The 25,330-nt window shown below is 43.7% G+C and overlaps 1 protein-coding gene across 1 annotated transcript in view; it reads left to right on the top strand.

Annotated features, from left to right (window-relative positions):
* The window catches only part of MYO3A (myosin IIIA), a 171,558-nt gene extending 150,374 nt beyond the window's left edge, over positions 1–21,184 (top strand). The window contains exons 30-33 of the mRNA XM_061181578.1: positions 9,094–9,200; positions 14,999–15,039; positions 16,392–16,535; positions 21,067–21,184. Of these exons, the coding sequence (XP_061037561.1) occupies positions 9,094–9,200; positions 14,999–15,039; positions 16,392–16,535; positions 21,067–21,184 (410 nt within the window). The remainder of the gene's footprint in view (positions 1–9,093; positions 9,201–14,998; positions 15,040–16,391; positions 16,536–21,066) is intronic.
* The last annotated feature ends 4,146 nt before the right edge of the window (positions 21,185–25,330 follow it).

Here is a 25,330-nt window from a genome sequence, read left to right as displayed (position 1 = left end):
TTATAAATGAGGTCTTGCCTTTTAGATGGTAGAACAAATAATATAAAGCTACCATTAAAACCATATGCCTCTGTTATGAAAATCAACCACAGATTAATGGAACAGAATAGAGAGCCCTAAAATTGACTGTAGTATTTATAAAAACCTGTCCCAAAAAGATATACAGCAAACCAATAAGAAATGGACATATAATGCTTAAATTTTTCTGATTTTGGGAGAATAAATAAAACAGCCTTACCTTATACTGAATACCCCAATATTTACCAGATATATTAATGATTTAAATGTGAGGAATAAACCAAGAGAAACCAGATGATATGAATTGACTATTTCACAGTCTCTGCTTAGGAAATGACAAAGCATAAGAAGTAATAAAAAGCATTACAAAGAAACACTGTGGTCGATTTACACTGTGTAAACGTTAAAACCTAGACATTAGAAAGCCTCATTTAAAGTTAAGGAGCTACAGACAAACTGGATAAAATATATAGAACAAATGGAAAAATGGTTAACGTATGTAATATAGAAAGAGCTCTTATAGATCATTAGGAAAAACACTAACACCCGCCATGGAAAAATGGACACATTGATTTATTTATAGAAGAACAAATGCAAATGGAAAACAAGCATATATATGATTGCCGTGGAAATTAAAAGTATAAATTAAGTTACTGTTTTTTACTCATCACAATGGCAGGGATGAAAAAATATTTAACAGTAACAAGAATGTGCTAGTTTAATTATCCTCAAACACTAATGGTGAGACTAAAGACGCAACATTTCAAAAAGTGATTTGGCAAAATATGTAAAAAAGCATTGAAATCGTTTCTGTCATTCACCCAGTAAGCCCACTTATGATAACATAGCCTAAGGAACTAATCAGAGCTGAAAGAGAAAAATTATGTACATGGCCAAAAATAAAATTAGGCAATAAGAAAATGATTAATAAGTAATGGCACATTCATATATGGAATATAAACGGCCCTTAAAATTCATCTTTCAAAGAAGAACCTTAGCAAATGGCTAGCTAATCTAACTAGGGATACAAGACTGCAGAATTGGAATGGGAATCCTGTAAATACGTCAGCTTAATCTTCCCCCGTGTCAGGGGGTTCACTGACAAGAGCATCCATGTACAGGGCTCTAGAGAAGCTGAGAGACTGGTGGAGGGAGGACCAAGGGCTTGCTCTCCAGTAGAGTGGACACTCTCCATCCCTCCCTACCTTGGACCTTCAGAGTCCATTCTGTACAAAATGAGGAAGCTGAGTAATGTTCCTGCAGCCTGTACAGGGCTTACACACCGGGTGGGAGAAGACTAGAATGCCATCTCCAGATAAGTTGTCTTTGCTGCCAGGCTGTCTTGTGCCACTGAAAGCTTTCTTGCCACCTCCTGTGGCCATGCCTGTGACCAGACATGTCCTTATAAGGAATAGTAGCTTTTTAAAAATATTGGTGTATTTCACCTTACCTTGATAAGAACCACCTATCTGTTGTTACAGAGTATGAGCGGGGCAGGGAGGTGGGGGGAGGCCAGAAACAAACTAAATGTTGCTTGTTTAAAACCAGGTCATATTCTTCTATTCTGTGGTTTTCACAGGGCAATTTGAGGAAGTGACTATGAGCAGCCAATAAATAATTTCCCCAAATTTGGCTCTTTGGAAAAAAAATTAACGTAGGTTTTCACCTCGAGCTATATACCCAAATATTTTTCAGATAAAGATCAATATGATCTTGAAAAACAACCAAGAGGTAATTGGGGGGCTCTTAAATGCCACCCCTGAGTTTTCCTTATTCTCCAGTCAGGTGAGCGTGTAGTTTTGTTGTTTGTCTCCATAGTCCCATGGACAGTCGTACACAGGTTGCATGCTCACAGCTCAACATGACACCCAGTAGGTGGCTCTCAAGACACTGTCAGCGTCAGTGTGTGCATTCCCGTTTGCTTCTCAGAGGGCGCCCCCCTTTATGTATGCTAGATGGCCGGGGGTGAGGGAGCAACCTAACCGCATGGACCAGAACGAAACTAACTAGCCTCTGAGGACTCTACTCCATGACCTGTGCCCAACGGGGATGACGGAAGAAAATGGCAGCTACATAGTGAGCATGTCCAAGAGACAGATGGTGGTCCAGAGGGGACGTCTGTGGGTCTCACCACACAAATAGAGCTGCATTATTCTCTGTTTCTTCTGTGAGACAGGAGGGGCAGGCTGTGGGCAGCATCTTCCCCAAACCTAAGAGTGTAATTTATTGAAAAACTAAATGCTCAGTTTTCAAGGTTCTTGTGCAAAGTACTCAAATCAGAGTGGCAGAAAGCTTGAAGCCCATGAGCTGTAGGATAAGGACAAGTGTGAGTTGGCTCTAGGGCATCAGTGTTCAGTTGATAGAAAAAGAAGAGCTAAAGGAATCACTTGAGCAGTTCCGAATGGCGGTGGAGGCTGACAGCTCCCTGCTGAGGTCAGAGGGAGCCCGTGAGCCAGACCACTGAACGCTAAGGTGTCCCCGAAGTGTTCAGGACACTCAGAGCAGAAGCATCTACCCTTACAGCTCTGCACCTCAGGAAAACTCAAGGGAACACAGAGTGGAGTAAAACAAGTGGTCCAATTCAGGGCAACCATGAGAAGTGAAAATACCTCTGGGAACTCAGAGCATGAGGCAGTGCAAGGCAGAGAGGAGTGCAGAGGGACTGAACTGTCCACACAAGCTCAGAACCTGCGTCCATTTCTGTTCAAGAGCGCCTCAGCCTATTATAATTATATTAATTCATATAATACTTTATATAATGAAGGCCTAAGATCTTTGCAGAATTGATCATTAGTGATGCTACAGTCTTAACACATAATATGCACTGCTGAAAGGACATTTAAATGCTTTAGACGTTTGTTTGATAATAAGCTTTGGAAAATCCTACTTAGAAATTTACCAAAGAAATGTTTACGGAAAAGTTGGTGTCGATTTGTGAGTAGCAGAATATTAATGTAGACCTCATTGTCCTTGTATTGAAAGAATTTTACAGACAACATCCTATATTAGATTTTATTGAAGATTATTAACAAAACCACTTTAAACTATGAATGGATCAGGCTTTCAAACTGTTCTCAATGCCATACTGAAAAGTCCATGATGACAAAAAAAAAGTAGAAAGATGAAAGTTAAAACTTTTGGAGAGGGAATATTTTGGGGCTACTTTCTTCTATAAAACTCTAGAGATGTTGAGAAGAAAATGTGAAGTATACTCTGCTATATTAATGGAGAATTTAGGTCCTAACAATGTACATGTTCCCTTTATACTGGAAATAAAAAATATAAACTCCTTAGCCAAAAAAAAAAAAAAAGAGAGCGCCTCACCTGGCTGAAGGGCAGATGAGGTGAAAGGCAGATGGGTTGCGAACCTGACTACGGTGAATCTTGCCTTTAACAAATAGCAGTGAATATTCCTCCCTTCTCAGATTTCCTCTGGGTCCCTCTATTGCTGAAAGTTCATGACTGTCCATTTGTAAATGGGAATTTACAAAAACTAAAAAATTGATTTCTTAAGGAAGATATTACAATAACATAAGTGCATTTCTGTGCTGCTAATATCCTATTTATACATGTGATACTTTTGCAAATTATACTCTGCATGTGTACTTAAGTAAAATAGTATAATTATGATTAAAATGAGAATAATACTGAAATTCAATTTTCTAGAGCAAATATTGGCAATGAGTTTTAAATCTGTCTTCTTTCTTCTGAATGCAAAATGGTGAGATGTTTTTCCTTTCATTGCATTCCTGATCAACTCAAATGCTTAATGAAATTATTACCAGAACTACAATATAAATAAATACTTTACCTTCTGGCTATTTAATATAGCAGCAACCTTTACCAGTTAATACGTATCATGCACATCATACAAAACAGTCACAAACCTAATTTTGCTATTGCCAGCGTTGATGCGCTGCTGGTAATTTGTGATTATAAATGTTTATGTCACTTTTGTAATTAAGGGGTTAGAATGACGTTGGCAGGCAATGTTTGTGCTCCCCCAAAGGAACAAAAATTTAGAGGGCAAAATAAACTTAACGCCTTTCTGAAATATTTGTATGCTGATAAGCTCACAGGCAGTTTGTTCTTCAAAAATACAAAATAGCCTGGGGAAATTTAATCTGAACAGTCAGACCCTGTTGAATACATTCCTCAATAATTTTCACTTACTGGCTGCCCACGTTACATGGCCATATCTTAAGGGAAGACACCCTTTAAGAATATTTAGCATTATCCTGATGAAGAAAAAAGTCAATTTTGCAAGATATAAGAATTAATTGGAAATTCTGCAAATTCAACACATTTTGAGATTTTTTATCTCTGTAGTATGCACATGCCCTCATGCATATTTATAATTTTACATAAATGTGACCATACCATACATTCCAGGATTCTTTTGAAAGCAATATTTTTTTCATTTTCTCTTTTTTTCCTGTTTCTTCCCCCCTCCCGCCCACCGCCATTCTCCCTCTCCAACCCACATTACTCTCCCCATCAAGGAAGCTCTTATAAAACATGTGTTCTTTTATATCTTTTGTAGATGTGCATAAATGCCCTTACACACACATACAGATATAGAGGTGTTTTGTCATTATTTTATTATGCATCTTGCTTTTCTCCCTTACTACCTGAGCAGGAATCCCTGCACATCAACAGGTATAGCTAAAAATCATTCTTTTTAATAGCCATATGGTATTCCATATGAAGATCACAATAATTTATGTAACCTTTCCCCTATTGTTAGGTATTCACTTTGTTTCGATTTTGTGCCACTATGAAAAATGTTGCAGTGAACTTCTCTGAAAATGTCCTTGTATACTGATTTTATTTTTATGGGATAAGCCTCCAGGGGTGGAGTCGTTGAGTTGAAAGGCATTTTGGGTTTTGATAGATTGCTTTCCTAAAAGGCCCTAAGAAGATGTTTCCTTCAACAATTTGTTTGAATTCACTTTTTCTGACATCCTGTCCAGCAGTGTTATCCTTCTTTTTAATCTTAGCTAATATGCCTGGAGTGAAATGATATTACACTGTTATTTTAATTCATATTGTCTTGTCTGCTAACAAGCTCATTTGCCTTTCATGCTTGTTGGCTTTTTGGATTTGCTCATCTTGAACTTGCTATTTACATCTTTTGCTCATTTTTCTGTTGGTCTGTATTTTGTAGTCATTTGCTACCTTTTTATGACTTCTGAGTTTTAGTTAAGACATTTGTATCCCTAGATTGTTCATGAAGTCATCCAGATTTTCTTTCAGGAGGTTTGTGGGTTCTTTCATTTACATTTATCTTTGAAGAATCAGGATTTATTTTTATATCTGGTGACAATAGTGATCCAGTTAAGAAAATTATATTGAGTGTCTGCTCTTCACTTAGCACTGTGTCTCTAAGCTTAAATGGAATCAGTTAGACTTCTTAGCATCTCCAAACACCTACCACCTGTACATATCCAGTGAAAAAGCATGAGGGCATCAGATCCTAAGGTATAATGCCCACCATCCAAAAACATATGGTCCCACTATTTTTTTAAAGCCATAGGTAAAAATAGTAAGCGGTAAGAAGTATGAGATTAAGTGTTGCATTATTTTGCTAGGGCTGCCATAACAAAGTTCCACAGACTTGGGGGGATTAAACAACAGAAATGTTATTTCCTCACAGTTCTGGAAGCTAGAAGTCCAAGATCAACGTGTTGGCAAGTTTGATTTCTTCTGAGGTCTCTCCTTGGCTTATAGATGCCATCGTCTCCCTTTGTCTTCTCATGGTCTTCCTTCTGTGTGTGTCTGTGTCCTAATCTCCTCTTCTTATGAGGACACCAAGCATGCTGAATTAGTGAGGCCATAGTGACCTCACTCTGAAGACCCTTTCTCCGAATACCTTCATATTCTGAGGGACTGGGGGTTAGGACTTCAATGTATGAATTTTGAGGGGACACAATTCAGCCCATAACACGTTTCAAATAAACTGCACAGCCTGTGAGTACCATTGGTGTTCACGTGAGATGGAGATCACTGGGCCATCTGTGAAAGCTTCACGGAAGAGGCGGAGGTGGAGACAGGCATTGAAGGATGCTTAAGATTTCAGTGAGGCCATGAAAAACCTCTCTATGAGAAGATGAGAATAAGCAAAGTTATAGCTCTAAACATGGTGTGCTGGGGTTCCAGTTAGGTAACGAGGCTGACCAGAGGAGGTAGTTCATTTTGGGGGGAAGTGGGAGATAAATTGGAATGGCTGAGATTGTAAGTAACTTGGATTTAGGAGAGGTTTCGGTTTAATGAAGAAGGAAAAAAGAAGCATCATGAATTTTTGGAAAGTGAAATATCATCGTGGTATTTAAGGAAGGAAAATCTGGTTTTCATTTGTGAGATAAAGCACAGAGCGCATTAAGACGCTGCCACGGTTGTTAAATGAGCAGTTTAGCCCAGGGTGGTAGCAAGGGTAAGCAAGAAGAACTGGTGGATGAGTATTAGGCATTTCAAAGAATGTGTCAAAAAAGTTGACAGAATTTGCTGATTGCCTGCTTCTAGGAAACGAAGAAGAGGAATAAGGCACAGGTGACATCAGTATTACAAACCTGGGGGACAGAAATACAGTGCCATTAAGGTTGTGGTGTACAGAATCTTAGATGGAGAAGAAAGATGACCCCTGACTCACCTGAGTTTGAGAGTTTGAGATGCAAGTATTCAATAGGGGTAGGAAAGTAGGACCGAGCTCTGGTGGATGAGAGGTTCTAGCCGGGGTATGCATTGGGAAGTCATCTGTAGGGAGTCACTGTGCAAAGTACAAGGAGCTGGGAGCACCATGATTCATTCCAGGAGGCAAAGGATTGTTTACTCATCCAGCAAACTTTTATTCAGCACTTACTATGTGTCAGGCATTTCCTTAAGTGCCAGGAATACAAAGGTAAATGAGATAAGGTGTCTTGCCCTCAGAAACCTCACCCTCAGTCATGAAGGGAAGGGGTGGTCGATAATGTTAAATGGTGATGAAGTCAGAGATAATAAGGACAGAAAAGTGGCCTTTGGCTTTGGCAATAAAGTGGTCACCCTTGACTGTCTAGAAGGCAGGTTCTATAGAGTCTTGGTGATAGAAATCAGATAGAACGGCAACATTTGATGAGAAAATGAAGAAAGAGCAAGACTTCCTTTATTCCCAGAATCTGTTTGTTTTTCCCTTTCGTGGCATTTATTCAGGTTCTTTGCCACCTTAAATTTAATTAATTGTTATTACAATAGTTATATTATGATATTTTAATTCAGACTTTAAATAATATTAAAGTCAAGTTAAAATTTAGTCCCTGGTCACGTTTATGTTTCTAAAAACATAATAACTTGATACTATATTTTAATGTTTCTTGCCATTCAGACTCAAATAAGATATGTAAGTGGATATGGCCAATACATTTAAAAATAATAAAACTTGGCAAGAGCCAATAAGAGCTGTTTAATAATCAGCCCTGGGAGAGAGGATAAATAAGGAGAAGGAAAATAATAAAAGACCACTGTTTTTGGTGGTGGCGAGAATTCAGGTTTTACCATCTTTCCTCGCGCCTGTGATGGTCTAAGACAGGATTCGGCTAGGGCTCCGGTATCTGGATTCCCTCTACCTCCTCTGTCTACTCCTTTGGAGGAAAAGGGAGAGAGAGAATGGGAGATGAACCTCCAGGGATTGGCTGGAAAAGTACTTTTACTCCTCCTATCTATAACTGATCTCTATTAACGTGGTCTCATTAACAAAGATCCCGTTTTCTTTTGTTTTATTCTAAAAAGGACGGTAATGAATGATTGTCCTGGTTTGCACTGTTCCATGCCTTACACCACGATGACATACTCCCAACTAGCTGATCTATCTTTGTCATCCAGCAGTTTCCCATAAATTTTAAAATGAATGAGTTGGATAACGTTAGGATATGAATGCTCTCGTGATAAATGTGTTCACACAGTGAGCTGGGGCTGGGACTAGGAAGTTAGGCACCTGTGAGTCTCCATCCTGGTTGGAGTGGTTTTACGCTGCCGGTCACGGCTGCTTACACGTAGTTAAGTGTGGAGCATTCATTGATTTGATTAGATTTGACTTGATCTGATTAGAATCGTTTGGAACAATTCAGTTCCTCTGTGTATTTCTATCTCTGAGGATTAGGAATTATTGTTGCCCCATTATTATATGCAATAATGATCCATTGATGCCCTTAAAGTCCGGCTAAGAAATGTGTGCTCAGATATCTGTTGAACGTAAGCCATTCTCCAGTAAGCACCCATACCCCACTCCCAGCCCAACCCTGATACATTCATCACAAATGCACTTAGGGGATGGGGTGGTCACGAATCGTGAAAACTAGACAGAAATTCTTTGTAAGCGGCCTATTAACTCTGTAGACATAAAGCCACTTGTAACAAGCACTGACCGCAAAGCGTGAAGATCATCAGAAGCTCTGATGATGTTGCTGCAGATTTGAGAACTTGGCTCTATCAAAGAAAGAGCAGGGAGAAGAGGACAAACCTCATTCTTTCTTGGCCAAGGTTTTTAAAGTCCAATCTGAACATTCTAATAGTTTGAGATTCTAAATATTGCTGAATATTTGTCCAGCCTGCAGTTGAGCAGTCTCCTGGTTTGGGTCATAATATGAGGTGGTACTTTAAAAATGAGGATCGTGCAGTGTTTGGATGGATGGATGGATGGATGGATGGATGGGTCCCTCTGTAGTGCCAGTGACAGGGGGAGGCAAGGAGACAGCAAGGTTCTATGAGCATAACCCTCCTTTCTAGAGATTTTATGGCAGCTTTGTCTGCTCACCCCATCAACCCTCAGCTGCCGTTCCACATCATCAAGCTGTGCATTTCTTTTCTTCCCTGTCTTCTCTTCCCCTTACTTCTCAAAATCCTAGACCACCAGACAATCGGAAGGAAACACATGATGAGGCATATAATGAGGGTTGGTGGGGGGAACAAAGGAATTTCCTCTTTCCTCCCAGTTTTTGCCCCAGTTGTATGTATATAATTTGTTATTTAACACAAACGGTAAGCAGTGCTTGATACTAGCCTTTGTAACTGAGTGCTTGTTTATGATCACCTTTCTCGTAGGTATCTCCAAAGGAGAGGAGCCAAAAATATTGAGACCCCCAAGGCGGCCTCGGAAACCCAAAACACTAAATAACCCTGAAGACTCCACGTACTATTCTCTCCTACATGTAAGTGGCTCACTCTCATTATCAGGTGGGGGCCATAGCATCCCCTAACAACCAGCATGGACACGAACCACACTAGTCCTGTCAAAAGGGAGGGCTTTGCAAAGGAGATGCCCCTCGGTTTCTGCTTACCTGCCCCTCCCCTGGCTGACAGTCTGGGCACTTGGCTGTCCTCCAGCCCCTCTTCCTCAGGGTCCACGCCTCTCCCGCAGTCCTGTAACCCCTGTGTCCTCCCAGCAGTTTTCTCTTCTGGTCCTGTAATCTGAGCTGCTGTGCAAATATCAACCCAGAAAGAGAAGGGCATCACAGCAGGAGCTCTCCAGGGAGGAACCTTAGTGTAAATGGACGGAGAAGGAAGGGGGAGGAAGAGACATTTACTGAGCACCTTTTAAGTTCCAGGCCTAGAGTGAGGTGTGTTCACACTCATGGTGAGATCGAATCTTAGAGCCTGGAGGGTGGCATCCCCATCTCACAGATCAGGATTCTGAGACACGGATAAGGCACCTCTTAGCTGTCGGGGCCATTAATTGTACTGAGGTCTTCTGGTTGCCCAGCTCCCGTTGACTCACGGTGACCAGCCTGGGAGCTCTCGGCATCGCCCCTGCCAGCCTGCCCTTCCTCTAGGTTCCTGTTCTCCGTGAATGCCACCAGCATCTGCCCGGTTACCTAAACCAGCAAAACTGCGAGGCATCCTGAATCTTGCCTGCTGATCAGTCACGCTAAAGTGTGACTTCTCCCCGCAAAGCCTCGCGCTGATTCATCTTCTGCTTCTGGCCTCACGGCAGCTCCCCTAGGACGAGACCATCTCATTCCTCACCTGGAGTAGTTCACGCCCCACCTAACTGCTTCTAATCTCAGCCTCTGCAAGCCATACCAGAAGATTTCTCTAAACCATAAATTTGATCGTGTTCCTCCCTGGAGAGTCCCTTTAATGGCTCGGCAGCTCCTTCTGCATCGAGTCCAGACTCCTTCCTCCTGGGACCCAGGACCACTCTTCGCCCCCTTGCCCACTGGCCAGAGTTAACTGCTGGCACCTCTGCCAATGCGTGGCCTCCCTCGCTCCCGAGTCCTTTGCACCTGCTGGGGCTTCCACTTACAATACTTATTCCCTCTCTCACTCCCTGCTGCCACAGTGAAAGCAGCAACAACCCTCCATGTCCATATAGGGCCCAGAGAATGTTTCCCATGAGTTGGAATTAAGTTTCCCACCTCCCCAGCAATAAATGAAGGTTGACTTTCAAATCAGCCATCTCCTAGTCCTCTCCCTTCTCTCTGCTGGTTTCTCTCCAGTGTCTTTGGAAGGGTCCTCTTCCCCTTGGTGTTGCCTGGCATTCAATCTTAGATTCTCTTCTCATCTCATTGCCTTCGGACAGTCTCATCAGCTGCCATGACCTCAGTTTCTACTGATTCCTGAATCCTGGTCTCTGGCTCAGATTCTCCCTCTGACTCCAAACTCAATATCAGAATGCCTAGTGTTTGTTTTACATATTCCACATGATGCACAAAGGCAGTCATATGTATATATATATTCACCTCTATAATATGGGTACATACACACACACCTCCCTATATACTATGGGTCTGTACACACACACCTCCCTATATACCATGGGTACATACACACACACACACCCTTTTATACTATGGGTACATACACACCTATATACTATGGGTACATACACACACATATCCATCTAAAATACACAATTAAATGGTTTTCAGTATAATCACAGAGTTGTACAACTATCACCACAGTCAATTTTACTTATTTTTAAATTTATTTTCAAAACAATTTTAATTGAACTATAGTTGATTTACAATGTTGTATTAGTTTCAGGTATACAGTAGACTGATTCAGCTATATATATATATAGCTGACTCACAAATGAGTCCCTGCCCCCAAGAAGCTTACTTTGTCATTGTACTATTATTTTTAAAATGAGTATAAAGTGTTTTCATGCATCTTAATTTATCAGTGACTGGAAACCTTTTTATAACCCTGAGTCTTGAAATCTGTGGCTTCAGTGAAACATAAAACATAGAAAACTAGTATATTATTTGAAGTGAAAACACACCATGGGTTCATATTTATCTGGCCTTTACCCAGATTTGGGGTGTTACATGTAAGTGAAATTTATAGCTGTGATGGAGCCCTACCCCCTTTAACCATCAAAACATTCTCTGTACTTTTAAATGGTTTTCACGAACATCTTTCTAAAATACATTATACTGCACATTCTAAACCTTTTCTTCATGACCCAGGTCGCTGTAGTGAGCAAAAATATTTGTACTTTATTCAGAACTATGCTTATCAGAGAGGCTCCCTGACAGCCATGTCTAAAGTAGCACCTGTCTCTCTGTATCTTCCTGGCCCTACTTAATTTTTCTTCGCAGCAGGTGCAGATATGTATCTGCTTGTCTCCTGGCTGACTCTCCCCTGTGGGCTAGAAGCTCCAGGAAGGCAGGGACTTTGCTCACTCTTATGGCCCCACTGTTGCTCGTCATGAGACTATTTGCTAAATAACACATGACTTACTTTAGACGAGGCTCTCAGGCTGCCGAGCTGTGGACAAGACACCCCTCATGCTTGCCCGACATGAGCAGCTGTGCTGACAGATGTCTCACCTATTAATATAGCTTTCGTTTCTCCTTGGATGTCACCACTTAGTATGGTCATTCCGACTGCCTTAACATCAATACTAGCTCTCTTCTATGATTTGATGCTCTTAATCTCCTACATCTGGGGAATGTTGCTGTTGTCGTGTCCAAAATAAGAGTAAGCTGAAGCTTAGAAACGTGGCTGTGGAGGAGAGAACATTAGCTGAACACTTACGCCCCGTTGTCACGGCGTATGGTGTCTGCTCTAACATGTAGAAGCTGTGCAGCCATCAGCAAAATGACTCCGTGCCAACATCTTCCTGAAGAAGTGAGTAATGGACCCCGTCACATCACAAGTCCCTTCCGGTCCCATTATTTTTCTGGGGCCTTCCCTCAACCACAGCAGTAGGTGGTTTGGCCACTCCCAGGTCCCTTTTTTGTTATGTCTACATTTTGGCTACCCTCTTCATCCTTGTGAAGGCCTCTGAATACATTATATATTCGTGTATTTCCAAAAGGGAAGTAAGACTGTGTCCGCCATGATGTAATGGTGAATTTTAAAGTCTTACGATAAAATGTATTTCTTTATGTCAGGTGGGAGGGAGAGGGAGTGAGATGCAGTGACTGAGGAATGGCTTCTTCAGTCCTCTGAGCTCAGACCTCTGTTCTTTCAAAGGCCTCCTCAAGAAACATCCTCACTGGATATCTCCTCCATAAGTCATCTGTTTCCTTGTCTTTCTCTCTTCTTTACTCTAGTTTGATAAGAAACTGCCATAGGACATTTGCTTCTTTTTTTGCATTTAAAATTTCAGGTTTGTCATATCAAAACTCCGATTGCAAACATCATTGGTCTTAGTAATTCAGGCATACCTCATTTTATTGTGCTTCACAGGTACTGTTTTTTCTTTTTTCTTTTTTTACAAATTGAAGGTTTGTCACAACGCTGCATTCAGCAAGTCTATTGGCACCATTTTCCCAACAGCATTTGCTCGCTTCCTGTCTCTGTGTCTCTTGGTAATTCTTGTCGTATTTCAAACCCTCCACTGGCAGTTTTATGGCATTTCTAGCAATAAAGTATTTTTAAAATAAGGTATGCATTTTTTTAGACATAATGCTATGGCACACTTAATAGACTATAGTAGAGTGTAAACGTAACTTTTATATGCACTGGGAAACCAAAAAAATTTGTGTGACTTGCTTTATTGCGGTATTTGCTTTATTGCAGTGGCCTGGAACCAAACCTGCAATATCTCCGAGGTGTGTGTGTAAATGCTCCTAATATAAAGTCCTGTGTGATAAAATTCATATTAAATCCTCTTCCAGGAAATGCAATATCCTTCTTCATGATCAATAATGCCATTTCATACATCCCTTTAGCCCTAGAGCCTAGGGGACTGAGAGACAACTAAATGTAAAGCTCTATCTTAACACTCATTTCGTTTTCCCTCTTTGTTCCTTATTTACAACTCCTATTTTATTACCTTGATTACATAATTGCTTCTATTATAAACCATCTTAAATAATTTTTGGAAAAATAATCATTGAATTACATTTCATTAGACTATTCTAGCACAGGCAAGAGCGAAATAAGCCCAGACAGTATTTACTCTTCTAAGAATTCCTGTAACTGAGAACCAACTTGTACACACCATCTCCCAGATGGAAATGCTGATCCAGAATAAAAAGGGGTCCTCACCAGGGTGGAATGTTATTTGATTCTTGGTTGTAGAAAGGGGATCTCTGTTACTCAGCATCATTCAGCATAACTTTGGATTATAGAAAATGGTTATCAAGGACAAGAGAGACATTTCTTTCAGATAATGGATCAAGGAGGCAGGACCTCTCCTATTAAAGCAACCACCACAGCAAACACCACCCTGCTCCCAGGGATCATTAACTGAACTGCTAAGGGCCATTGTACCTATGCTGGTAATAGCATTATTTGTAAGCACCTCCTAGCCTAGGGCACTGGGTCAAGAATGTGAAGTAACAGGAAATGGGAAGGAGGACAGGAATGTAATTGGTGTCCTGCCCCTTACATTGTTATTTCCTGAATGGTCTACTCCCAGACTTGATGCAGGAAAGCATTCACTTCCACCTCATCCACCCACTAAAATACCAACCGATAAAAATACAAGAAACTATGAACTATTTGACTCATCTAACATTTTAAGTTATTACAAATGATAAATTATGAGAAAAAAATGATTCATTATGTCTAAGGATAACTTGGGAAAACCCTAGATATTTACAAACCATTATTAATTGCCATTTTTATTATCTTGTACTTTTATGGTGCCACCCGACTTGATACTTGCATTAGGGTTGCCACAATTATAATATCTTCAGCTTGTTCAAGGTGAGTGTGGTATTTGTTTTCTCAGCCTAAAAGACATATATCTTCTTTTCAACATGTAAATATAGGAGTTCAAATGCATTGAGCTAGAACACAGTGAAACACATGACTAATGTCACAGTACAAAAGAGAATACTGCGTTGTATGTAAGATTAAATGAAATACCACTTTGTGTGTTCAAATTGAATTACTGATTAAAATATATCTAGTTATTTCTATACTTAAACATTCTAAAGTGTGCCATGATACATCAAATTCCCAATTATGAAAAAACATTTTGCAATGAACATATGTGTCATCCATGCTGCTACTTTTATGCCATAAATGGGCTCCTATAGGTTAATGAAGTCAGATTTCTATTCTTCTGTGTCCTGTTGCAGCTGCCCTAACTATCCACCCATCTGCTTTACCTGCAGACAAGGATGACATCAAAGCAGCCTAATTAACCTGCCTAAATACAACTACATTTGTGATAGAGAGATAGACTTTCCAGAAAGTCTGACATTTTGTCCCCATTTGTAGGTAGATACACGTTATGTAATCTTGTGTAGACTGGTCACCACTGTGTGGTAAACTCTTTTTTTATATGGAATGCAAAGATTAATTTCATTCCCGGCCTGGTTAAAAAAAAAAAACACAAATTCATAATTAGTAAAATTTGAGTAAATTAACATTTTTAATTGAGTAAAATTTCTTTAGATTGTAAATATATTTTATCCACTTGCTTATTTCTAAATCAGCTTTATAGGAATAAATGTATATGTTAATACTATAGTAATATATCAATTAATCTTATTAAGATCATAATATGATATAGAGTCTTTTTTAATTATTCTATTCTGTTTAGAAGTCAATCCAAGAAGAAAAACGAAGATCAAGGAAAGATAGGTAATTATTACGTCTAACTTTTAATGTCATCTTATCAAACCAAAATATAAATCCATATGTTCAAATTATGATTAAAAACCACCCATTTAATGTGGATAGATTTTGGGAAGTAGTGTGCTCTCAATACATTTATGTTATAAATATGAGGTTTATATGTAATTTATAAGATCTTACCTATCGGAAATATACTGAGATAACACAGTGCAAGGTATTTACTGAGAACTCAAACAGTTTTTAATAAATTGTGCCATCCAGTACGGAATTTGCTTTTCTTGTCCTATTCATATGGTTTTGATTGAGCAGTTTGAGCGTGCTCATGTGCATGAACTTTCTTTCCCGAAGCTCTTTGTACTTTTTTGTTCTTCAACACAAGCTAAATCTCACTTTTTATAATGTTTATGTATTTGTTAGGAAGGTGAGGTTTATGTCTCCTGCGTGTGTGGCCCACTTCTGTTCACACTATTCCCCTTTCCCTATAACATTTCAGCCCACCAGTGTTTTACTCTTTTAATATTATATTTCAAGCAACTAATTTCCAGACAGTGCTCAAAACAATCGAGGGTTCTTCTATTAAGCATGAGTGGACACAGAGTTACTGATTTATGAATCAGTGGGATTCTGAAAGTTCATTTACAGATTGGTATCTTAACTTGAAAAGCACTTTTCCCCAAAGTACTATAACACCCGGTAGTTTTTCAGACTTACACCTGTTGACCTTAGATGAAGTTCCATCAGACCAGAGATACCGAGCACCACAGGAACCAGAGCGTAGTTTGACTAGATCCAAGAATGAAAGTGGTTGAGGACACACCCCTGTGTGTGTGTTGTGTGCAGAAATTAAAATCTAGCACAGAAATTAATCCCCTAAAGACAAATGGGTAGGGAAGGACAGAAGGTTACCTGTGAAGGAAGTAAGGTAAGATCATGACACATGGTGTGCCTCAGTGGGCTGATAAAATTGGGAAATGCTTGTGTTAGTACATAAAGGTCAGCTTTCCTCATGGTGGCCCAAGGGTCAGTTGTGAGTCCTGATGTAGACTGGCCAAATAAGCATTATAATCACCGGCTATCTAGTAACTACTAGTTTGGTGCCAAGTTGAATGTGGTAGAACTTGGAAAAGCTGTTCCAGCAGCTAATGCCCTCTTAAAGGTAAGAAGTGAGGGGTTTGTTTTTCTTTTTAATTTATGGTATATACTGTTTTTGCGCATTTCAAGACCTCTCTCATTCCTGTTGACATACATGTGTTACTCCTTAATTATCGTAAATACTTTAAACGAAGAAAACAAGTATCTTGTAAGTTTAAGTGAGTAGACAGCTTGATACTGTGGTGTGTTTATGTGTTCATTTGCAGTCAGGGAAAATTATTAGATTTGGAAGATTTCTATTATAAGGAAATTTTGCCCAGTCATCCTGGACCAGAGGAACACAACCTTAGTTTAAGAGAACGAAGACAACAGCAAGAACTCCAGAATCAATGTTTTAAAGCTGATGAAAGGTAATAAACGTACATTGAAGACAGCATTTTCAATTTTATAGTCACCATTCCATTTCTAAAGCATTTTCATTTATGTATGGACTAATGACAAAGCGTTCTTACTGAGCATTGCATCTTATGATTGATGTGTTGTTTAAAAGTAAAATCATAAGGATTATGGTAGGGTAATCAGACATCCCAGTTTTTCTAGCACAATCCCAGTTTTTACCTGTTTTCTTGGTGTAATCCTCAAGAGCACTCCCTTTTAAAAGTTCTTTGGTTTGGATGATAAATTATATGGTCATACTATATAATTATAAACAATATCTGTGTTTAATAATATCCAAAGCCTGTGTTTAAGCTCTAACCAGTGTGATTTTATTTACTTATTGGTTTCTTGATTATGCTGTGTAATTTCTCAGAATCAGTGAGGTCAGACCAAAAAAAAATTGGGGAGAAATATTCATACAGAAATATGTATTTTGGATTTGATTTTCACTTCGCCACCAACTTTGTTTGACATTTAACTTAAACCATTTGTAGCTTACTTACTACTTTGGGAATGTTTTTTTCTTTCCCCAAAAAATTCTTTGTAAAGTTTTGAAATTGAGGGCACATAATAAGATGGACATGTGGTATATGAGAAATGGGAGCAACGCCAGGCAATGAGAAGCTGTTTTTCCAAAATCCTAAGCAAACACCCTGTCAGCCCAGGGCACGCAGACCCCCCCATGGCCGCCTCTTTTACAGTGTGCTGTGTGGTTAAGAGAAGAGGCTTTAGAGCGAGATGGTCTTAGATGGGTCCCGATTCTGCCACTTAGTAGCTGAGTGACCTTGCCGTGTTACTAGACCTCTTTAAGCTTCCGTTTTCACATCTGCAAAAGGATTTACTAGTTGCCTCGCCGTGTTGTTGGAGAGATTAAATGAAATGATGAATGCGGGGCGCTTAATGCCAGACATGGCGCCGGGAAGGTGTTCCATAAATGGTGGCCGTCATCATCTTTATTTGCTTGCCCAGAACTGACCTGAACTATGATTTCTGCCCCTGTCTCCAAAAGAAGATGTATTCTTCCATCTTGGAGCTTAGAGATGTTCTGGTCCAACCACAGAGTTCTATACGGGAGAATACCAAGTGCCCGAGAGATTACGGGACTTGCCCGAAGTCCCACACTGAGTGAGTGAACTAAAATCCAAGGGCTTTCACTCCCTGCTCAAATGGCTTCTCACTGACTCACCTGCTTCCCGTTTTAACAAGCCAGTCTGCCTCCCCTCAGGCGTGTTCTCCCCTCCCCGCAGCGGCAGGCACACATCTGCTGTGATCGTGTTCACTCCCTGGTGTTCCAGTGGCGTCTGTGGATGTCGAGGCAGTGTTCACTAGACTAGAAGCTGGAAGCTAACCTCAGTGGAGTGCTCGCGGTGTGCTAGGCTGTGCTCTTATCCTGTTATCTTTGCTCTTATCTCATTTAATCCTCACAGGAGCTAGTGAGGTGGTTACTCTCCTTGCCCTATTTTATACATGAGGAAGCTAAGCCTGCATAGTTTCATACTGAAAATAGTCACCTAGATAATAAATGATAGAGTTAGAATTTGAACACAGGCCTTTTTGAATTTAGAGCTGATAACCTTTAGCACCCACGCTGGGTGCTTGAGGAGGGAGTGATGCAATCGTGTCTAAGATACGATCCTTATATCTGTATCTGAGGATCTGGACTCTAGAGAGAAAGGATTCTTATCTAACCATGCGGACAGGTAACTCCAAGGCGGGATATTTCTAAACTAAGGAAGATTAAAGAGACAAAACAACCAAGTGCAGTAGGTCAACCTTGATAGGATATTGGCTTTAAAATAGAAAACAAAAACAAAACAGAAAAACAGCTCTAAAGGACCTTTTGGGACAATTAGAGAAACTTCAGGCCAAACTATATGTTGGAAGATGTTATTGTACAAAGAATATTTTATATATCTTATATATATTAAATTATGATCTAATAAATATTACATATTTTATATATTTATCCTATATAGCAATATATAGTACATATTTTATATAGATACTAATACATTATTCTGATAAAATATTTTTATATATTATATAATACATTATATAGTGTGTTCAGATAAATAAATAAATATATATATATTTATCTGAACATACACACACACACACACACACACACACACACACACACACCCCACCCAAGTACACCAGGAAGGTATGAGCAGGTCTGGGAATCAGGGACAAAAGCAATGATGATTTGAGTGTCTCATGAATTTGAATGAATGAAAGCAAGTGCAAGGTAGTCAGTGATAACATGGATGACTGTCTGTCCTTGTAGCTAAGACCAAACCTTCCCTTTGTGCACTGAATCCTAGTCCTTCCATGTCCACCAGAACATTGTCCTGCAACTGTCCCCTCTCTCTTCTGCATCTTGAATGTTTGTTCTCTTTACCAAATCATTTCTGACAATCTGCGAACATGATCCAATTGGACGCATCATAAAAAGTACCCTTGACTCGATCTGGAAGTCATCCTTGACTTTCCAGAGCACCCGTATTCCTGCTCTTCATTACAGCAGAAGAGTAAATAGATGGGCGAGATCCTACCTCCTCCTGGGCCTCTCTTCCCATCCTTTCTTGAGCCACCATACTCAAGTTTCCATTCCCATCACTCCATGGAAACTGTCTCTGCCAAGGTCACCATATCCAGTGGTGATTCTCAATCCTTATCTCACCCTATCAGCAGCATTTGACACTCTTTCTTTAAACATTTTCTCCATTGGCCTCCAGGACAGCAGGTACTTCTCTTGGTTTGCCTCCTACCTCACCCTCTGCTTCTCATTCTCCTTTGCTGGTTCCTCCTCATTTCACTGACCTCTCAACACTGCAGAGTCCCAGTCCTTTGTTTGCATCATCAACACATACTCTCATGACCTTAAATATCACCTATTTACCTAAAATTCCCAAACTGAAATCTCTAGCGTAGGTCAGCGCTTATATATCCAACCGCCTATTCAGTATCTTCTCTTGAATATCTAGTAAGTATCTCAAACTTAGCACAACTGAAACCAAAATCTTTATCTCCCCCTCCCCCATGAGGGGCTCTCCTGTAGCCTTCCGCATCTCGTTAAATGGCAACTTCACTTTTCCTGTGGTTTAAGGTAAAAACCTTGGAGACATTCTTGATTCCTTTCTTTTACACCCCACATCCATTCAGCAAACTCTTCTGGATTGACCTACCAAGATAACCAAAATTTGACCAATTCTAACCTCCACAAGCCTAAGCCTGTCAGTCTTGCTTAGACTATTGCAGTGTCTCTTAACAGGCCTCCTTACTTCCCCTGAATCACTCCTCAACTCAGAAAGCTCCAATTTGTCTGTTGCTCTAAGTAAAATTCAAATTCTTGCCATGGTCTCAAAGCTCTATGTTGTCTGTCACACTGTCCCCTCATTCCCCCTGCTCTCATCCCTCACTATTCTCCCCCTTGCTTGCTCCATTCAAGCCACAGTGGCCTCCTTGTTGTGCCATGAACACAATACACGCGCTCATCTTGGGACCTTTACGTGGGTCTTCCATCATCCTGGAATGACTGCCCTTCCCCAAGAGATCTGCCTGGCTCGCTCCTCCCGTTCCTTCAGGCCTCTCGTCAAATGTCACCTTATCAGAGAGGCCTTTCCTGATCACCCTCTATGAAATTGCTTAGACACACACACACACACACACACACACACACACAGGCACACACCTGTCAGCCTTTCCCCATGAACCTGCTTTACTTCTCTGTGGACTCTCTAGACCTCCCGCCACCTGGTGTATTGGAGCTCTCCATGGTCCTCTCCCCCGCTAGACTATAAACGCTGGGAAAGCAGGGACTTGTGTTCACCCATCACCTACACTGGTGGCTGATACTTAGTAGGTGCTCCATGAATAAATGAAAGAATGACTGTAGCTGCATTTTAGGGAGCTCCCCACTTCCCCAGGCAAGCTGCAGAGCCTAAAGGTAAATGTTGGCAGGGCTTCCCAGCAGTGGGTTCAGGAAGGTGACCCAGCAGCCTCCCTGAAAACGTGGAAACATTACAAAAGCTGACAGGGCCCACTCCTTGCTGCTAGCGGAGGGGTTGGTCAGATAATGGGGGCAGCGTTTTAAGGAAACAACTGAGCAGTTGCAAAATGATGGTTGTCTGTAGAGGCACCTTGAGTTTCCTGTTTGACCAGAACGTACTAAAGTGTTTATTGGTTGTGAATTTATTTCAAGCCAAACCAAACTCACCTTTCTGAACTACACCTTCTGATGCTTTACTTAGCTGTCATTCAGACAACCGGGTTCCACCAGGTTCCCCCAACCCTTCTGCCTCTCGCTCAGGCGTTTTGAAAACCTGCTGAGGCAATGTCGCAGGTCCGTTTGGTCACTGCCCTGCTGTTTTGAACGTGCGGTTACTAAACGCCCGCAGTTTGGTGGGAGGTGTGGGAGGAGGACCCGCCTGACTCGGGGTGGGCGGGGATGCGCGGCGCGCGAGGGCGCCGCTGATGCTCGGCCCCGGGTCTCGCTCGCAGGTGCTGGGCGGCGGAGGACCGCGAGGAGGAGGAGAATGGGCCCACCGCCAACCCCTACGACTACAGGAGGCTCCTGCGCAAAACCTCCCAGCGCCGGCGCCTCGTTCAGCATGTGTAGCCCCGCGGCTCGGCGGCCGGCGCCGTCGGGATGTGCCCGAGACTGCGGAGCTTGCCGGGGCCAAAGCGGGGGATCCTCAGGCACCGCGCCATCAGGCGCTGGGGCCGCGGCCCTGGCCTTGGCAGGGGCTGCCCGCTGTGCTCGCCCCTCGAGTGCCCGGGCCAGCCTCTGGTGCTCGGAGGGCGGAGAGCTGAGAGCCCTTCGGACGCCGCGTCTCCGCGCTCCCGCATCCTCTCACCAGCCGCCGGTTTGGGCATCGCGGCCCTGGCCCCCAATGTGTCTCTTTGTTCACTTGTTTGCGACTCCTTCTGTGGGCCCGACTGCGCCTGAGCTCTCGCCGACCCCTCCTCTCTCCTTTTGGGTAACTTCACAGATTTCGTCTTTCTCGGAAACGGCTCTGCCAGGCCCGCGGCATCCTCGCTGACGGGTTGAGTCTGTGAGGACAGAACAAAGCCGGGGCGGGGGGCGAGAGGTGGCTTTGAAGATGAACTTCATCCCTTCCCTTGGTCATTAAGGTTATTAAATAAAGGAAGTGCCTTGGAAAGTATGCGGCTTTCGGGGCTGGTCCGCCGGATTCCCCTTTGGGCCCAGGCTCCTGCTGTCCGGCTGTGCAGGTGGCAGGTGGCAGCGCCCAGGGAGGGAGGGTGCGGTGTCTTCTGTCTCCATCAGCAAACAACACCCCTCCCCCCAGCCATCCCAAACATACCATCTAACGTAGAACCCCGTAATTGAGACTAACGTGGCCTCTAGACAAATCTCCAAATCCTGCAACACGCAGCGCGCTCGCGCACACAGACTCTCTGTCTCTCCCACTCCGCGCACAGTCTTCCCAACCGAGGTGTCCTCCTTTGGCCCCGCCTATAAAAATTATAGTCCCGCCACCGAGCTGAACTGTCAGATTTTTAAGGTTCTCCTAGTCTGCAGATTTGGGGCCGTCTCCACTGCTCTGGATTTTAGTGTATTTAAGATGGAGGGGAGGGCGGTGGGCGGGCAGCCTTTTGCCTTCTTCAGTCGACTGCATTTTATTTAAAAACCCAGGTTAAGCTCTTCTATGGAAGTGACGCCCTCCGCGTCTACACAGCCCAGAGAGGGTGATGGAAAGGGGTGCGGTGGTTTCTTGGACGGCGGAGTTGGGAGCCGCATTTTGGCTGGAAGGGGGCTTGTTTCTTCTGCCGGCGTCCCTGGCTCATACGCCCACGGCCCCGAGCCAGGGAACTTGGGGAAAATATTCGAGGAGAGAGTGAGGGCGCGTGCAGCTGGCTGAGAGCGTTAGTTGCGCCACTCGCCCGGTGGGTGGTACGGTTGTCTCCATCCCAAACAGTTGGCACCGAAAGGTCCCCAGCGGTGACGTGGACAACCTCTTCCTTTTACCAGGAGGACCCGCGCAAGGGGAAACCTCCCACTGCGGCAGGGCTGAGCTCCGAGGCCCAGTGCGCTCAGGCCCCGCTCCCTAACCTGGGTTCACGCCGCGGCCTCCCCCCGGAGCGAGGAGCCACCTCCGCGGTGCGGACCGTCGGCACGGCTGTGGTTGGGCCTGGCCTAGGCACCCACGAAACCAGCGCAGCCGAGCACCATACCCTGGGGGTGGGCGATGGAGGGGGATCTGTAACCCGACGTGGCCCGGCCCCCTCCGCCGCTTCTCACCCGTCCACCCACCACCAGGAGGCCTTAGGGGGAAGAAACAGCTCTGCTTCGTGGCCGGGCCTACTCAATCCAAGCTTCCGGAGTGGCTCCTGCAGACCAGAGCCTTGGCACCCCAGCCGGATGCTGGATAGAGAGGCAATTGGGCCCCTCCCTAAAATCCATCCCTCCCCCCCCCCCCTTTTTAAGTGGGACTAGAAAAGAGAATAGCAAACATGTGCGGTGAACGGTTGCAATGTTTTTGTTCTCCTTTTTTTTCTTTTATTTCTTTGTTTTCTCTCCTTTTTCCTTCTCTCTTTCCATCTCTCCTTCTTCGTCCTTTGACACTTAAGCGCCGGGAGGACACCAGGGAAAACTTGTACCACGCACTATTCTTCGGCAGGCCTGCAACGCAATTTCTGGGTGAACTACGGACAAGAAATAGGTCAACCCAGGAAACCGGCCGCCTCCAGCGGCCCCTGGCGCGTGGCTTTCTCTTCCCTTATTCGAGGAAGGGCCTTCGAAAGCTCTTCCCCAGCGCTGGCCTGCCTCCCCTTCCCATTCAGTGGCTGCCTCCTTTGAGAACTAATGATGGTAATTATTACCTCCCAGAGCTCTTTTGTTATCTCCAGGCCCAGACCCGAGTGAGGGGGGAGTGGGCTCTTTTTCGAAATGACAGTCTTTATAAAGCAAATTGCCGTCTAGGCAGGGCTGGCGTTGAGGAAAGACAAATCAGATACCGCGTGCGTCTGAAGAGGGTGTGTTAAATAAGAAACATAAATACCACCATTAGATTCAAAATACCCTGGAGTTCCGGGATTTAATGCCGTTTAAACAGTAGGATTTAAAGTCATCGCGTTTTTAAAAATCTATTAAATTCGGGCTTTGTGATTTCTAACTTTCTCGTATTTTAATCCGTTTCTTTCTTCGCGGCTTTGTGTGTGTTTTAAATGCTTGTTTTAAAGAACCTTTTGGGTTTTGACCACTCATTCATAGCAGAAAAGTTCAACTCCAGCCTTGCTGACTCCGAAGTGAAACATGTGCAGGATTTGGTGTGGATTTAAACAAAGGACGGGTCTCTCCGGCTCGCATCAGCGCTGCTGGAGCAGGAGCCCTGAAGCTGCTCTGCCAGCGGCGCAGACGGCCACTCCACGAAGCCCTGACCCCCCTAGAGTTGTCACCTGGATCCACTGGAGCACTGGAGCCGGGATCGCCGGAAAGAGGGGTGGAACGCAGGCCAGGGTTCGTGCCAACCGCGCGGCCACAACTTGACGCAGGCTTCTCGGCACGGCAGGCTCTGCGCCAGGCCTAAGGCCGGACCTGTCCAGCGCCCTTCCCCGCTCCCACTCCTGGGCTCAGGTCCGGAGGCCACGGTGCAGATCCTACGGATCCTCCAGGCTCGGGCACGTGTCCCACGGCCCATGGTCCCCGGGACCCATGACGCCCTTCCTAAGCGAGGATCGAGGGATGGTAGCCAAGACTGAGGATCCGTGGGTCTCTGCTTTAGCAGCAGCTTTGGTAACTTGGTTCGGAGAGCATAGAAAGAAGGTCCTGTGAACACAGTGGAAATGAGAAGCGCTCGCCCAAGGGGAACAGCACGCCGAGGAATGCGCCGTGGGAGGCCGGACGCAGCACTTTCCCAGCCAGGCTCATCCTCACCCTCTCTCTGCGCACCCAGGAGCTGCAAGGCAAACTTGACACTCATCTTAACTGCCAAGGGAAAGCAACGAGAACTCAACGGGCCCCAAATCCTCAAGGCGCCCTCCCTTTGTTTAACAGCTTGTAGAGAAAGGAAAGTGTAAGAGAGGAGAGATTATGACTTTCTCAGGAAAGGAGAAACCCATTACCACCAAGCCTCAGAAATAGCGAAACTCCCGTTTCCCCCCACCCCACCCTATCGTGAAGATTCCCTTGGGTGATCAGGTGGTCATTGATTTGAGGCCCTCTAAAACGAAGGCCCAGCAGGCCATGCCTTCTTTCAGCCTTTGGACAGCTCAGATTGCTTACTGGAAACTCGGTGCACGCTTCTCACGCACACACCGATTCCCGTGACACGTAAGCAGCGGGCCCTTCCGCGCCTCCGCAGGCCAAGGTCACTAAATGACCTGATCCCATCCCCCATCAGCCGTCAACCCTGCCGGCTCTAGCTCTCTTCCTAGTCCCCTTCCAAGAAGTGTCCGTTCATTTCTCTGCCCAGGCTGAGGTCCTTGGTGATAGATTCCAGCATGGATTTTAATTGCCTCAATCAGCAGTTTTTCTCCCCAGCCGTCAGTCGGAACCTGGACGGTGGGTTCTGCGACCGCGCGCTCCGAAGCGCAGGAATGGTGCGCCCCCGGGGCTGCGCGGCTCAATAGGCAGGCATTAGGCTCCACTAAGGAGCTGAATTGAGCCCATCAGTGCATAGATGCCCTTCCCCACCGTCCCTTCCCCAGGCTCGCGAACCGTTCCCGATTCCGATTCCGGTCCAGTCGCCAGGGGTCCCGGGGTCACAGCGACCTCAGCACCCTCTTGAAGGAAGGCGGCGCG

Source organism: Eubalaena glacialis, chromosome 2 (genome assembly GCF_028564815.1).
Source record: "Eubalaena glacialis isolate mEubGla1 chromosome 2, mEubGla1.1.hap2.+ XY, whole genome shotgun sequence".
Lineage (NCBI taxonomy): Eukaryota > Metazoa > Chordata > Mammalia > Artiodactyla > Balaenidae > Eubalaena > Eubalaena glacialis.
Note: the sequence above shows the minus strand (reverse complement) of the source record. Positions and strands in the feature narration are given on the sequence as shown.